Raw genomic sequence first — 15,715 nt, forward strand, 5'->3', positions numbered from 1 at the left:
AGGTAATGCTTAGCATTTGTATATAGGGAGCCCAACTGAGCAAATGTGCTTTTTCTTGGTGCCTGCGTGTGGAAGCTGCTGATTGTGGTCCTACCTCACACATCCACTTGGGAAATTATTTGTGTTGTAGTGAGCTTGTGTTTCTCGACACTGAAAGAACAGTGTTTTAAGGCGATCAAGTTGTTAAGCTGTGATTTTTGGAAATCAAGTCCGTTGTTTCTCAAAGAACGTGTTGATTCGTGTGCTCTTGTGCCGAGGTGGTTCTCCCAGGCTTCAGTCAGCACTTGGAATGGCAGAATCCCCTATCTGAGATGAATCTAAGGTGTCTTTGCACAACCAGCCCCAAAGGCATTAAGTAAGGCATTAAATAGGCATCAAAGCACCCTGAAGAGCGTAGTATGTGCAAGATGCTTAATCGTTGTATCCGTTCTGACCGGCGGGCAAAGTATAGCTTTGTATAGCTCTGTATGCTGTTTTTCAAGCTGGTAAAACACTTTTCTTTTATCCTTTCCTTTTTTTTTTTTTCCCTCCTCATATTTTTCCCCTCCACCCCTGTTAGGTATTTGTTTGAATACACAGGAGAAGATGATGACAAGCTTGCATGGATGATTTTACGTAATTAACACCTGCTAGATTGGCAAAAGGCAATTATCATGGTGAAGTGTTTACATTGATTTATGGGAGGAAGGTGGCCCAAGAGAGGGATGCTGATAATATCAACGCAGTGGATTAAATGCACATTTACACCTTTATTGACATATAAATTATCCGTGCCAGGAATGCACTGAAAAGGCTACCGATGGAGCAATAATGTGGCACAAACTACTGGCTATGGACTCCGCTCTGTCATCCTTCTGCAAGGCACCTAAATGGAACTCTACATCTGAGCTAAAATAGGACATAGAGGCTCACAGAATGGCTGCTTAAATACCAGTGGTGATGGCAAACAAGAATTTAGAAGGATGATAAAAATCGTGGACGGAGTGTGAAGGAATTCTGCTGCCTTTTTCCTTTTTGTTTTGTTGTCGTTCGTGCTACTATGGATTTTTAAGGCAAGCTTAAAGAGACAAGGAATTTATTTGTAGCTGGGAAATGGAACCTGGCTCTGAATCCAGTCAACATCAGAAGAGAAAGCCTGTGACACATGGACTGGAAGATCAAAAAAGGGTAAGTGACAAAATGCAGAAGCACTTTCTGCTTAAATTGCCAAATGAGATATGGGGAGCTTTTATTCTGCTCGCATTTCTTTTATCAGTTGCAATTACCATTCTCTATTTGGTCGACAGTAGATCTCATCTCCTGATTATGTGTTGAAAAAAATCTTTATCTATCTCTTTGGACTTGCGGCAATATAGGGAGAGAAGGATGTCATGAACAAGGGAAAACTGGAATATGAATGAAACAAGGCACAAATCCCCCATATATTGGCTAGCTGTTGATGGAGAGGTTTTTAGTGCCAGCAGGATGCTGACTTATTAATTGAGACTAGATTAGTGATTTATTTGAACTCTCACTGATATTGTTAGAGAGGCTAAAGGAAAAACCCAAGTTTTCCTGGGGCTTGGCCAGTGAATTCCTTGCAAATGTTTGCCGTGTGCTTGTCGCTGTCCTGGCTGTCCTCCCGTGAACATTGTCCTTTGCTAGAGTTGAGTTACAGGCTCAAAACAAAATGGGCAGCAGCACAGCCGTAATGTCAGCTGACAGGCCCTCTTTTTTCACGGGCGTTTTGTGAAATCTGGTGTGCCAAGGTAGTGCTGTATTATCTAGCATCCCGAGCCAGTTGATTAAGTTGTCCTAACTGAAGTTGTGCTCTCTAACCAGCTGCAGCTTATGAGCAACCAGGGCTTTAAAGTTGCTGTCTCGCAAGAGCAAACGTTCAAGCAGACTGTAAGACTCCATGTGCCTCTACTGTACAAATCACTCGTGTTGTTTTCCATGCAGATTTGATCAGTGATAGAAAATAAGGTAGGCTCTGCTTTGTTTACATAGCTTCCTTTCACTGTTGCCTTTAGATATATTTATATGTATGCGTGTGCATGCATATATATATAATAAAAACGCACATTTATTTCAGTTGAAATAAGAGTTAGCAATTGAACAAGTACTTTTCAACAATACTCGTTAGTTTTTGAGAGAAGGAGTTTTGTATCCCCGTTTTCTTCTAGTCTACCAAAGAATAAAAGTGGTTTTTCCGTCACCCCACTAGAAACCAAGTTAGCCTGGAAAACTTTCAGAAATTAGATAAAATGCAGCTGTTTTCATAGAGAAATGACAATTAGGGAACATTTATTTAGGAAACCACATAAGAGCCCTAAATGGGTTTTAATTGCACTCAGCCTGATCTATTAACTGATAAACTGAAAAGTGTTTCCTTCTGCTTTTTCAAGGGAGGCATTTTGGGGCAGAAATAAATCAATAAGGGTTGAAATAAAATCCTGTTATTGACTTTTTCTCTAGAGCCTGCTAATGCTTTATTCCCCCCTCTCTCCTTTCTCCTTTTTGTTTCCCCGTAAGTGTAAGCCAGTGTACTGTAAAATGGATATGATAGGGGAACATTTGGGAAGTGTGACACCAAAGTACACTCTAATTATGGTTCCAGTGCATCAAAATTAATATGCAATGATGTCCCTATCTCCTTGCTGATAGGTATAGGCGCCTCCGTCTCCCATCTGCTGCTGGCGCTGTGTGTTCGGCGCACATGCAGCGCGGGGCCTCTGCAAGTATAATGTAACCCCGAGCGAGGCTCCGAGCAGCTGCGATAACAGCAATTGGTCATGCTTTGCTGCCATTCATTCCAACTTGAACTCCAGCCATCGTGGAGATTATTAAATTTATCAAGATATATGTAAGATCCATTTTAATGAGTCTTCGTGCTTGGGTGCTCTCCCTCACTTTTGTTTGCAAAACAAGTCTTAATAAGAGCATTACATTCCGTTTCCTATTGAATTTTCCAAGGAAAGGTTGCTGATGAGAACTTTAGGTTGAACTTCACTGAGGACAAAGATGGCTTAAAAAAGCTGATACAATGCATTTGTTATTGTGGAGTTGAAAATTAGCGCAGACTGGCACGTTCTTTCTGTAGTTCACAGGACATGTAATATAAGAGTATGTCCCCTGTGTTAATAAATGTGTAAATGGTTGTCTGACTGAAGACAGCAGGATTGCTAATGTGGGTGTTGAAGTGAGCAGTCTCGACTCCAATAAGCAGCCTTGGCAGCAAAGCCTTTAAGCAAGGGAAATGGTGGAGGCAGTGCAATAGGCTTGACTTTGGGTACAGATGACGGTTTTGATATTCTAAGTGAATGGCTGGCAAATTCCTAGTGTCGTTTTGCTTGTTTGGGTTGGCTTGTTTGAAGAGGAAGCTTGGGGCAATCACTGTCAAGTGGGTGAAAACTCCTCTTGGAACACCCAGTTGGGGAAGTAAAGTAGAATTTCGGAGCCCCGTGTCAGGATAGCCTTGTTCTCTTCTCTGGTCCAACAAAGCATGTGCTGGTAATGATACTATCTGGGCTTTCATGGAGGAAGAGATGTGGTAAGAATGCACTGTGTAAAAGAATGGAAAAAATACACATTGTAGTTGCTTCTTCATTTCACAAATACTTGCAACCTTCTATAAACTAAAGATTTTTTTTCTTTTAATTGAGACTTAATAACTGTAAAGCTCTAAATATTCAGTCCGACTTGGCAGACTTGATTTACATGAACAGGTCTTGGTGCTGCATCTGATGCTCAGTTCCTGCTTTCACATCATATGTTTCCTGCCTTTAAGATGCTCCTGAGGCAAGTTTCGTGGGTGTGCTCCTTGTGATTATTTTAAACCATTCTTTGTTAACAGGTTGCTCAAGGAAACAGCTTGTCCCATTCATTTTGGTGGTGTAGGATTGAACCCTCGTGATTGTTAGAAGATATTCTGCTGTTATCATTTTATTTTCTCTGAAAAGACCTTTTCCTAACAACCTTAATGAGGAAAGTTGAAAAGAAAATGTGCTTTCCTCCCTTCCCAATCAAACTTGGCCCTTACAGATTTTTTTGAGGTGAAGACACAGCGCTAGGTGGAATTGTTAAAGTTAGGAATATAAGGTAACTGCTGAATCTTGCCCATGAGCCCAAGCTCTTTGTAGTGTCTGATCTGTTAGAGCAACTCTGCTTTTGTAAGCTTTGTAATAGTTAGGGAATGACTATTTTTCTACCTGGGTAAATTTACCCCAGGATATGTGATACAATGGTCTGTGCTGATGTATACCAATCTGAGGAACTGTAATGCTGTCACTTTTAAAATTTTCTTTTATCCTGTCCTTTCCCTGCCCTGCTTTCCCTGGCTTGTCCCTGTTGTTATAAAATAAAAATAGCTTGTGTTTTTGCAGTTTGGGCAATTTATCGGCTATTTACCTCTGGTTTTGTTGCATGAAAACAAGCAAGCCGTATAACATATTCTGAGATTTGTTACGAGGCTATATGGCTCCCAAACTGAGCAGGTAGAAGCCATATAGATGGATACTGTGAGGGGGCTTTGCTGGGTTAGTTATGTGTTCCTGTGTCACCTTATGCTAAAGCTTTTGGGAAGCTGGACACTTCTCATCGTGGCTGAAGTGAAAAACAAAGTGCAGTGGAGTTTCAAGCTGAGCTGAAACAAACGTGGAACAAATAGGAATTGCAAGTGTTGATAAACCAAGTCTGGCACTGCGAACTGGAAAAGAGAATAGTGATTCCCACCTGTATCCTCCATTCGTGTGGAATATGAGAGATAAACCTGATTTAAATAAAGCTTTCATCTGCATTCTCCCATTACAGAGAAGAGTATCCAGAATGATCTATATGTAGTTGAATGTATTTAATTTGTTGTAGTTTTTACCTGTGAACCTCTCTCACTTTTAAAAATTATATATATTCATATATATTTCCTTTCTGTAAATACTCGCTAGCGAATTGTTTTTTCTCAACAAGGGAGTCTGCTCTGACAGTTTCTGAGATCCCATTTCCTATGCTCACCTCAAATGAGATTTGTTATCTTTAACTTTACCTTGACTGAAAAGTTTATCTGAAATTCAAATGATGTGGAAAATAAAAGATATTCCTAGGTAAGCACCGTCGCATTGCAAGGCAGTGCCGCACATCCGTCTGAATCATTTGGGTGCATTTTGAAAATCCTACGGGTGAGTGAAGTGTAAAAGCTAATATGAGATTTCCATATTAACAGCAACAGTGCCTCTGTTAGAGGGAAAGAATAAAGTTGTGGAGTTGGAGAGAAGCCACATGATATAGTGCGCGAGCTGGATGCCCCGTGCCCCAGGAGGAGCCGCGGTCCTGCCACGGGCGGCTGCTGCCCAGCGTGGTCTGAGCCCGGCGGCGAGAGCTGCGCTTCTCCTCTCGTCTGGCGTGGCCACAACTACCAGCGGCCAGAAATTCTCGAGGATGTTTTAAAATTTAGCTGAGCAATGTGATTCCCTGCAGAATCTCCAGTCAGCAGTGAATTGTAGGGCTAGGCAATACTCTGCAGGGAATGCTGTCTTTTCTTTGTCTCCGCGGTTCTTTATCGGGGCCTGGAGAAAGGCAGCGTCACTTGAAAAGGGAGAGCTTCAAGGCTGGGATCAGTGATGCAGCTGTCTTTTGGTGCTGCTCTCGCCAGCTTTTTCTTTGCCTTTGCCTTGCCTTTGCCTTGCCTTTGCCTTTACCTTTGCCTTTACCTTTGCCTTTGCTTTGCCTTTGCCTTTGCTTTGCCTTTGCTTTGCCTTTGCCTTTGCTTTGCCTTTGCTTTGCCTTTGCCTTTGCTTTGCCTTTGCCTTTGCTTTGCCTTTGCCTTTGCTTTGCCTTTGCCTTTGCCTTTGCTTTGCCTTTGCCTTTGCTTTGCCTTTGCCTTTGCTTTGCCTTTGCTTTGCCTTTGCTTTGCCTTTGCCTTTGCTTTGCCTTTGCCTTTGCCTTTGCCTTTGCTTTGCCTTTGCCTTTGCTTTGCCTTTGCCTTTGCTTTGCCTTTGCCTTTGCTTTGCCTTTGCCTTTGCTTTGCCTTTGCCTTTGCGTTGCCTTTGCTTTGCCTTTGCTTTGCCTTTGCTTTGCCTTTGCTTTGCCTTTGCCTTTGCCTTTGCCTTTGCCTTTGCCTTGCCTTTGCCTTTGCTTTGCCTTTGCTTTGCCTTTGCCTTTGCGTTGCCTTTGCCTTTGCGTTGCCTTTGCGTTGCCTTTGCGTTGCCTTTGCTTTGCCTTTGCTTTGCCTTTGCCTTTGCCTTTGCCTTTGCCTTTGCCTTTGCTTTGCCTTTGCTTTGCCTTTGCTTTGCCTTTGCCTTGCCTTTGCCTTTGCCTTTGCTTTGCCTTTGCCTTTGCCTTTGCTTTGCCTTTGCCTTGCCTTTGCCTTTGCCTTTGCTTTGCCTTTGCCTTTGCTTTGCCTTTGCCTTTGCCTTTGCTTTGCCTTTGCTTTGCCTTTGCTTTGCCTTTGCTTTGCCTTTGCTTTGCCTTTGCCTTTGCTTTGCCTTTGCCTTTGCCTTTGCCTTTGCCTTTGCCTTTGCCTTTGCCTTTGCCTTTGCTTTGCCTTTGCTTTGCCTTTGCCTTTGCTTTGCCTTTGCCTTTGCCTTTGCTTTGCCTTTGCTTTGCCTTTGCTTTGCCTTTGCTTTGCCTTTGCTTTGCCTTTGCTTTGCCTTTGCCTTTGCCTTTGCCTTTGCCTTGCCTTTGCCTTGCCTTTGCTTTGCCTTTGCTTTGCCTTTGCCTTTGCCTTGCCTTTGCCTTTGCTTTGCCTTTGCCTTTGCTTTGCCTTTGCCTTTGCCTTTGCCTTTGCTTTGCCTTTGCCTTTGCTTTGCCTTTGCCTTTGCTTTGCCTTTGCCTTTGCTTTGCCTTTGCTTTGCCTTTGCTTTGCCTTTGCTTTGCCTTTGCTTTGCCTTTGCCTTTGCTTTGCCTTTGCCTTTGCTTTGCCTTTGCCTTTGCCTTGCCTTTGCCTTTGCCTTGCCTTTGCCTTTGCCTTGCCTTTGCCTTGCCTTTGCCTTTGCCTTTGCTTTGCCTTTGCCTTTGCCTTTGCTTTGCCTTTGCCTTTGCCTTTGCTTTGCCTTTGCCTTTGCCTTTGCCTTTGCCTTTGCCTTGCCTTTGCCTTGCCTTTGCCTTGCCTTTGCCTTGCCTTTGCCTTGCCTTTGCCTTGCCTTTGCCTTGCCTTTGCCTTGCCTTTGCCTTTGCCTTTGCCTTTGCCTTTGCTTTGCCTTTGCTTTGCCTTTGCTTTGCCTTTGCTTTGCCTTTGCTTTGCCTTTGCTTTGCCTTTGCTTTGCCTTTGCTTTGCCTTTGCTTTGCCTTTGCCTTTGCTTTGCCTTTGCTTTGCCTTTGCTTTGCCTTTGCTTTGCCTTTGCTTTGCCTTTGCCTTTGCCTTTGCTTTGCCTTTGCTTTGCCTTTGCTTTGCCTTTGCTTTGCCTTTGCTTTGCCTTTGCTTTGCCTTTGCTTTGCCTTTGCTTTGCCTTTGCCTTTGCCTTTGCCTTTGCCTTTGCCTTTGCCTTTGCCTTTGCCTTTGCCTTTGCCTTTGCTTTGCCTTTGCCTTGCCTTTGCCTTGCCTTTGCCTTTGCTTTGCCTTTGCTTTGCCTTTGCTTTGCCTTTGCTTTGCCTTTGCCTTGCCTTTGCCTTTGCTTTGCCTTTGCTTTGCCTTTGCCTTGCCTTTGCCTTTGCTTTGCCTTTGCCTTTGCTTTGCCTTTGCTTTGCCTTTGCCTTGCCTTTGCCTTTGCTTTGCCTTTGCCTTTGCTTTGCCTTTGCTTTGCCTTTGCTTTGCCTTTGCTTTGCCTTTGCCTTTGCCTTTGCCTTTGCCTTTGCCTTTGCCTTTGCCTTTGCTTTGCCTTTGCCTTTGCCTTTGCCTTTGCCTTTGCCTTTGCCTTTGCCTTTGCCTTTGCTTTGCCTTTGCCTTTGCTTTGCCTTTGCCTTTGCTTTGCCTTTGCCTTTGCTTTGCCTTTGCCTTTGCCTTTGCCTTTGCTTTGCCTTTGCCTTTGCTTTGCCTTTGCCTTTGCTTTGCCTTTGCCTTGCCTTTGCCTTGCCTTTGCCTTGCCTTTGCCTTGCCTTTGCCTTGCCTTTGCCTTGCCTTTGCCTTGCCTTTGCCTTGCCTTTGGCTTTGCCTTTGCCTTGCCTTTGGCTTTGCTTTGCCTTTGCTTTGCCTTTGCTTTGCCTTTGCCTTTGCTTTGCCTTTGCTTTGCCTTTGCTTTGCCTTTGCTTTGCCTTTGCCTTTGCCTTTGCCTTTGCCTTTGCTTTGCCTTTGCTTTGCCTTTGCTTTGCCTTTGCTTTGCCTTTGCCTTTGCCTTTGCCTTTGCCTTTGCTTTGCCTTTGCCTTTGCTTTGCCTTTGCCTTTGCTTTGCCTTTGCCTTTGCCTTTGCCTTTGCTTTGCCTTTGCTTTGCCTTTGCTTTGCCTTTGCTTTGCCTTTGCCTTTGCCTTTGCCTTTGCTTTGCCTTTGCTTTGCCTTTGCCTTTGCCTTTGCCTTTGCCTTTGCTTTGCCTTTGCCTTTGCCTTTGCTTTGCCTTTGCTTTGCCTTTGCCTTTGCCTTTGCCTTTGCCTTTGCTTTGCCTTTGCCTTTGCCTTTGCTTTGCCTTTGCTTTGCCTTTGCTTTGCCTTTGCCTTTGCCTTTGCTTTGCCTTTGCTTTGCCTTTGCCTTTGCCTTTGCCTTTGCTTTGCCTTTGCCTTTGCCTTTGCCTTTGCCTTTGCTTTGCCTTTGCCTTTGCTTTGCCTTTGCCTTTGCTTTGCCTTTGCTTTGCCTTTGCCTTTGCCTTTGCCTTTGCCTTTGCCTTTGCCTTTGCCTTTGCCTTTGCCTTTGCCTTTGCCTTTGCCTTTGCCTTTGCCTTTGCCTTTGCCTTTGCCTTTGCCTTTGCCTTGCCTTTGCCTTGCCTTTGCCTTTGCCTTTGCTTTGCCTTTGCCTTTGCCTTTGCTTTGCCTTTGCCTTTGCCTTTGCTTTGCCTTTGCCTTTGCCTTTGCCTTTGCCTTTGCCTTGCCTTTGCCTTGCCTTTGCCTTTGCCTTTGCCTTTGCCTTTGCCTTTGCCTTTGCCTTTGCCTTTGCCTTTCCCATGTTTAAGCTGTGAGTTTTGCTTCTGCTTTCTGCAGCCTGCTGCTGTTTACGGCGTTCGGTCGCTTCGTGGCCTCTCTGCCTGCAGTTGGGGTCCTCGTCGTGCACGTAAAGATTTCTCCCCCGTAACCAGGGGCTCCCCAGCCCTCGCTCCAGCCCTTTGCAGCCATGTCCCGGTTTGTTCCCCTCCTAGGTTCAGAGTGAGAGCAGCCTCTTGCCCTGGTTTGGCACGTCCTGCGACACCAACGGGCATTTGCTGGCGGAGATGGGAACGTCTCTATCCCTCTGCTTTCCAACACAATGAAAACAAAAGGCTAAGGTATCAGATGTGCATGGCAGAGGCAGTGCGAAGAACACTGTTGGTCTCATAATGATGTAAATGAAGCAGTCTCTTCCATTTCAAGTGGATTATAGGGCGGTCTGTGGGACTAGAAAAGGCAGACGCCTGTTCATGTTTTTTTAGGTAATGATTGTCAACATCTACTTCCGACAAGTCAGATCCCGGGTTGTCCTTAGAACTGTTTCTCCAGCAGTGAAAAATGCCTCTGCTCTTCCCTTGTCTTAAAAGCGCTGCTGAAGCTGCTGTTGAGATTTATTAGAAATCACCGTTTCCATGTCCTTGCTACATTTGAGAGGTAGCAAAGCACTGTTGTGTGCACAATGCACAACTGGAGACCAGCCCGCTCCTGCAATTTTTTTATGTGTGAACAGTCCCACATAAATTACTGCAGCTCCTCAAGTGAGTCCCTATTGCAAGTGGGCCCTATATTATTGTTCATTTAACAGGTGGCCATTATATCCTGTCACTTAAAGATGCGATATCTCAGTCATCTACCATGTATCTATTTTGGATTTTCTGGCAAAGGGAGTGAGTGGGAAGAAGAAGGGCGGGAATAGGAAGAAAAAAGGAAGAGTATACAAGGAAAGAATCTCGCTGATAATACTGATTTAATTATGAAATTTATAAAATGTTTCAAAACTAACCTTACCTCAGAGGCCCTTTTTGAAAGGGAGGCATCCCAGAGACACATACCCTTGCCAGTACTTGTTTATTTTTAAGAAATATTTTTAAGAACTGACTAGTCAATCTTTATTTCTGGTCTCTTATATGCTAGTTTGACAAATATGGTATATATTTACTTGATTGCCTGTTACAGTAATTCATAGATCAATAACATAAGATCAATAACAACTTCCAGTAGCAGTAAAGCTGTAGTACATTCTTAAATCTAATAAAGAAAGTAGAAAGCTATGTGAAGATACAGATCCTGTACTATAGATAACGTTGAACATTTTTGCTGATATAGTTTGTGGTAATACAATGGTGTTCAGTGCAGATGAAGGAGCTTTTAGCAATTGTGGTTCTCTTTGAAAAACCCCATTTGTCTGTATATGACCTTAAATTCATATATTTCTTCAATATGTTCCTAAAAGGAGTATCCACAGATTCTGATAGTAAAATAGCTGTATTACAAAGGAAAGCTTTTCTTTTTTTTTTTTTCTTCTCCAGTGTTCAAGGTTATTTTAGTCTAAAGTAACTGCTGGGGGAGGAAGGAGATGTAAAACAAAATAATCCTGACTTTTTCTTCCAGCCCGAAATCCACTTGCAGAGCATTGTTTCTTATGCCTCTTGCTATTTTTTGGTCAGATCATTTCCCTCTTTTTGGCAGAGCTCCTTCAGAAGGAACACCACACCAATGCCTGTCTCTTGCTGGCTCTTGCCCCTCTAACAGTTCATTTGATGCCTCTCCTTTTTTTTTTTCTTTTTTTTCCTGCACATCCAGAGTAACCATAAAGAGGCACCATTAAGGAAAGGCACATATATAAAGGTTGAGCCAGTGCTGATGTAGGCTTCCCTGCCTTCTTTCAGGAGCTTAGCTGAGCTCTTGACAGCAACCAGACCTGTCCTCGAAGGCCTGCTGACTGCAGCAAGATGGGGCGCTCAAAATGCTCCCCTTGCAGCACAAGTCAATGAGCAGAGAGGTGGCGATTCCTCTTCTTGCTCATGATGTGGTGCATGGGTGTCTCTTGAGGTTACCGCACACCCAGAGTGGGATGATACTGGGGCAATAAATATGTGCTCAGATCTGTGTAACTATCTCTTCCCATTGCTTCCCACTGAAGGAAGGAGTTGCATAAGAGGGAGCTGAGGGGCAGCGGCGTTGCTGCCAGGACTCCGTGATACAGTCAGCTGAGAAATACGCAGAGATAACATCTAAACTTTTTATGAGAAAAAGGTTGTTTATCAGTGGGGAGAATAGAAATCTACATGCTGCAAGCATCCAGCTTGTGCTGTATTTGTTTTATCTCCTGAAGTCTTTCGGTTCTTTGCTGTGATGACAGCAGCAGCTATCAGATCTTCAGGAGCTGGGAGGATTTGTTTTCAATAAACAACCTGCATCTGATAGAACTGCTCCAAAGATGTAGCTAGGCAGATGGAATTGCCTCTGTTATTTGTGTGTGTGTGTATATACGCATCTTTCTTTTCCCTTCCAATTCAAATGTCTCTCTTTTTTTCCTTTGCTGTTTTTGGTGTACACTGTGAAACAAGGTATTGCTTTTTTTTTCATCTATCACTTATTAGTATGATAACCATATTTTCTAAACAAATCAGTGAGCAGAAATCGGAGAGTTCAGAAACTGGAGACATTGCAGAACCCTGCAATGCTACCCTTTGGATAAGGAAAATTAGACATTGCTACCCTTTGGATTAGAAAATTTGCTGTGAGACTGGCGGGAACTTTGCAAAGAAGCTGCTTTTGACAAGCCCTGTCAGTTTTTTTTTTACCAATGCCAGGCGTATTGTTCCATTAACTCGGATCCTGAAGTTTCTGATTTGTAGGATTAAAATTTGTGTGTGTGTATATAATTTTTATTTTTTGAGTTTGCCTTTCAAACCTGCTAAGCACCATTTCACTTAATATGCTGCCTTGTGGAGCTGCGGCTCGGCAATTGCAGTAACCTGTCTTCAAGCTCCTTTTCCTTTCACATGCTTGAGTAAATAAAAGGAGGATTAGTTTTAGCCTGCGTGTGCTAGGGCTGGAATATATCTTCATATATATTTAACAGCTAGGAAAAACAAATACCTAGATGCATCCTTTTTTAAAGTTGAGTGATATGACATAATACATCAGATGGTGGAGGGGGGAAAGCTAGGCATATAGCAGGCAAATGTATTTTTCACCTTAAATAGACTATATTTGAACTTTGGGGGCAGTACAGCATGGTGAAGTGCTAGAAGAGCACTTTGACTCTGTATTTTTCTGCCTGTGCATACATATGTATGGTTGCTTTGGCAAGAGCTTTTAGAACTTTAAATTTAGCCGATGGGTGGCCAAATATCACCCATGGATACTGTCAAAGCATCAAGCAGCTTCACTTCACTTTCAACCGCTGCTAATACAAATTGAGCCAGAAAATGGATACCACGGTGTTGGGGCCTTAGTAAGAATATATAAGAAACTGGAGTTTGTGGGGAACTGGACCAACACCTAGCAACCAAGCACCTGGAGGAGCACTAACCAGCTGGAAATCTGTAGCCGGCCAATGAGAGTGCCGCTCCTAAGCGCATGCCCACCTGCACCGGTATAAATGTCTCTGCTGCAGACAACAGCAGAGCGGAGTTGACTTCACTTCCCATAGAGGTGTTGTTCACTCCAGCTTGTGGAGAAGGCTTCGGCACACGCCGCGAGTTAAACCCCCTTCATATTAAAGTGCTGCTCACTCCGATTCGTGGAGTGAGCCTCAACACTCGAGTGACCCTCGACATCTGGTGACCCCGACGTGATCGTGGGTGACGTGATCGTGCGAGAACGCGAGGGATCTTACTGGAGAAAAGCGGATTGTGACCATGACCTGGTGAGTCAGAATGGGAATTACCGCATCTAGAGTGGAAGTTGCTGCAACAGCAATGGAACATGATACTGTTGAACGCTTCGTAAGGCTTGCTCGAAAAACTAAGATTGAGGTCTCAAAAACCGAGTTAACTGATTTATTGCTATTTTGTAAGAAGAGAAAAATCATAGAAGAAGCCTCCCAGGCATATAAGTTTGAGTCATGGGAGCGAGTAGGAAGAGAACTATGGGACGGTGTACAATTAGGCTCAGAGGAAGCGTGGCGCCTCACAAAAACATATCGTCTAATATGGCCTATGTTTGAGCAGTTAGTCGCTACTGCTTTCTGGGAAGCACTCCGTGGAGAAGAAGGAGAGGAAAATGGGTCTGAAAGTTCTGAGTGTACTAACAATACTGAGCCAAATCAGTGTGAGAAAATAGATAATAAGAGAAAGGTAACCTCACCTAAACAGGCACGTCCGGTAACTTTGGCCGAACGAGAAGTATGGGGGGAAGTGGATGAGTATCTCCCCCCGTGGGAGGGGGAGGAGCGACCACCCCCCACAGCACCCGAATGGGAAAAGCGACCACCCCCCACAGTGCCCGAATGGGAGGGGGAAAAGCGACCAACCCCCACAGCGCCCGAAATGGAAGTGGACCCAGTTAAAGTACCAATCCCAGATGGATCGGACGATGATAATGCCGTGGTTCAAAAAATGCAACAAGAACTTCGGGGACAAGCAGAGAGAATGACAGAATTATTAGAACAAATGCGGCGACTAGACTGCGGGTCCAAGGCTAGAGATGTGAAGGCAGCATATAAGGCTGCCCACAGGGCTATAGTGGAAGGGTTGGAAAATGTAGATAAACAATTGGAGCAGTGGGAGGCACGAAAAGATACTCCTAAGATTCAAAAGAAAGCAGCTGGAGGAAGCGACCCAGCTGAAGAAGGATTGTTGCCGGAGCTCCCAGCCACTGCAGGTGGAAGTAATGATGAGGGAATGCCACCTGTTGATCCAACATTTAATGCGGGAGCACGGTATAAAGGGCTCATAGAGAATGCTCAGTTACAAGGAGAATTTGTATTAACACCACTAGCAGCTCCTGTAGTAATGGGAGCCCAGGGCCCTAGGTGGGAACCTCTCGATTGGAAACTGGTTCAAGGCTTACAAAAAACAATAATGCAGTATGGGCACGACAATAAGTTGGTGAGAAATCAGGTCTCTGCTCTGTTTAAATATTCCCATATGGTGCCCGCAGATAGCAGAGCGATAATGGAGCTTCTGCTTTCCTCTACCGCTTATATGCTTTGGTTGGCAAAATGGCAGGAAAGATTAGAGGAAAAACAATTGGAGAATTTAAATCGCAGTATGGATGATCCATTAAGGGTTGCCACCCTTGATCAACTGATGGGCAATGGGCGTTACCGGGCAACCGAGGCCCAGGCAGCGCTCCACCCCAGGATACTACAGCAATCGAAAAATGCAGCGCTAGCCACTTTTCTTGCCCTACCACAAATAGGAACGCCACAGTTGCCATACACCAAAATAACACAAAAACCGAATGAGTCTTTTTTCAACTTTGTTGATCGGCTAAAGGAGGCCCTGGATATGGCACCTAATGTGCCTTCGGAAATGAAAGCAATATTGGCCAAAGATTTAGCAGTTCAAAATGCAAACCAAACTTGTAAGCAACTATTAGCTACTTTGCCACCAGGAGCTTCAATTGTCCAGATGATAGAGACCTGTGCCCGAGCGCCAATGATGGAGGAAGAACAGAAGGCAAAAATACATGGTGTGGCTTTGGCCGCAGCAATTAAAGGAGAAAGAATGTCTAGAAAGGGAGACAAGAGATTTCATGGAACATGTTTCCTATGTGGTCAATTAGGACACATGAAAGGGAAGTGTCCTAACAGATTCAGGATGGAAGGTATGGCCCCGAGAGGATTTAATGGGACCTGTACGAGATGTCAAAGGTTCGGGCATAAGGCAGCGGAGTGCCGATCACGGTTTCGCAAGAACGGCATGCCGATACAGGGAAACGGGAGCCGCCGCGTTGTGAGGGACGCGGCGAACAAGTATCCCCAGACGATGGCTGCCTCTGCGAACTCTCCGCCGCAACCCGCGGAAGCGCAGGAGTCGATCTTTCCAAGATCCACAGTGATTAGAGACTCTGACATGCATATTTTAGAATCGACATGCACTGGTCCTCTGGGGAGGGGTCCATCTGCTCTGGTGATTGGCCGTTCATCAGCCTCAAAAATGGGTATTTTTGTGTTGCCAGGGTGCATTGACGCTGATTATTCTGGCAATATTGGTATAATGGTGAAAATATTCAATCCTCCCATTACTATTCCGGCATTGAGCAGGATAGCTCAACTAATACCTTTTCGAGCTGCAATCCCCAATCCTGGACAGGCCCGACGGGGAAATAAGGGCTTTGGATCTTCCGGACCCCCTCAGGTTGCCTTTTGCGAAAAAATAACTGCTCAGCGGCCGACAAAAATTGTGAGCATGGAAGGACCGGACGGCATTCGTCTTACCGATGTGGCCATGATGCTTGATACAGGGTCTGACATTACTATCATCCCTAAATTTGCGTGGCCACCACAGTGGGATCTGCAGGAGATTGATACCCCTGTGACAGGTATTGGGGGGCAATCTCCTACGCAGGTTAGTCAATATTTCGTGACGGTTATAGATGACGAAGGAAACAGGGCCAAGGTAAAACCGTATGTGATGTGTACCTCACTGTGGTTGCTGGGCAGGGATGTTTTGGCCCAGTGGGGTGTCACTTTGCAGTCACATTTTCCCTAGCGGCCATTGGGGGCAGCTTCCGCTCTACTTTAAAGCTAAAATGGATTACAAAGGACCCTGTATGGGT

General features: G+C 44.6%; 1 protein-coding gene across 1 annotated transcript in view; it reads left to right on the forward strand.

The window, feature by feature from the left end:
- The first annotated feature begins 1,010 nt into the window (after window positions 1–1,010).
- The window catches only part of NAV2 (neuron navigator 2), a 263,629-nt gene continuing 248,924 nt past the window's right edge, over window positions 1,011–15,715 (forward strand). The window contains exon 1 of the mRNA XM_088534263.1: window positions 1,011–1,167. Within this exon, the coding sequence (XP_088390389.1) occupies window positions 1,093–1,167 (75 nt within the window). The 5' untranslated portion in view covers window positions 1,011–1,092. The remainder of the gene's footprint in view (window positions 1,168–15,715) is intronic.

This window comes from Tinamus guttatus, unplaced genomic scaffold (genome assembly GCF_059628265.1).
Source record: "Tinamus guttatus ecotype Peru unplaced genomic scaffold, ASM5962826v1 Tinamus_guttatus_pri_ptg000546l, whole genome shotgun sequence".
NCBI classification, from domain to species: domain Eukaryota; kingdom Metazoa; phylum Chordata; class Aves; order Tinamiformes; family Tinamidae; genus Tinamus; species Tinamus guttatus.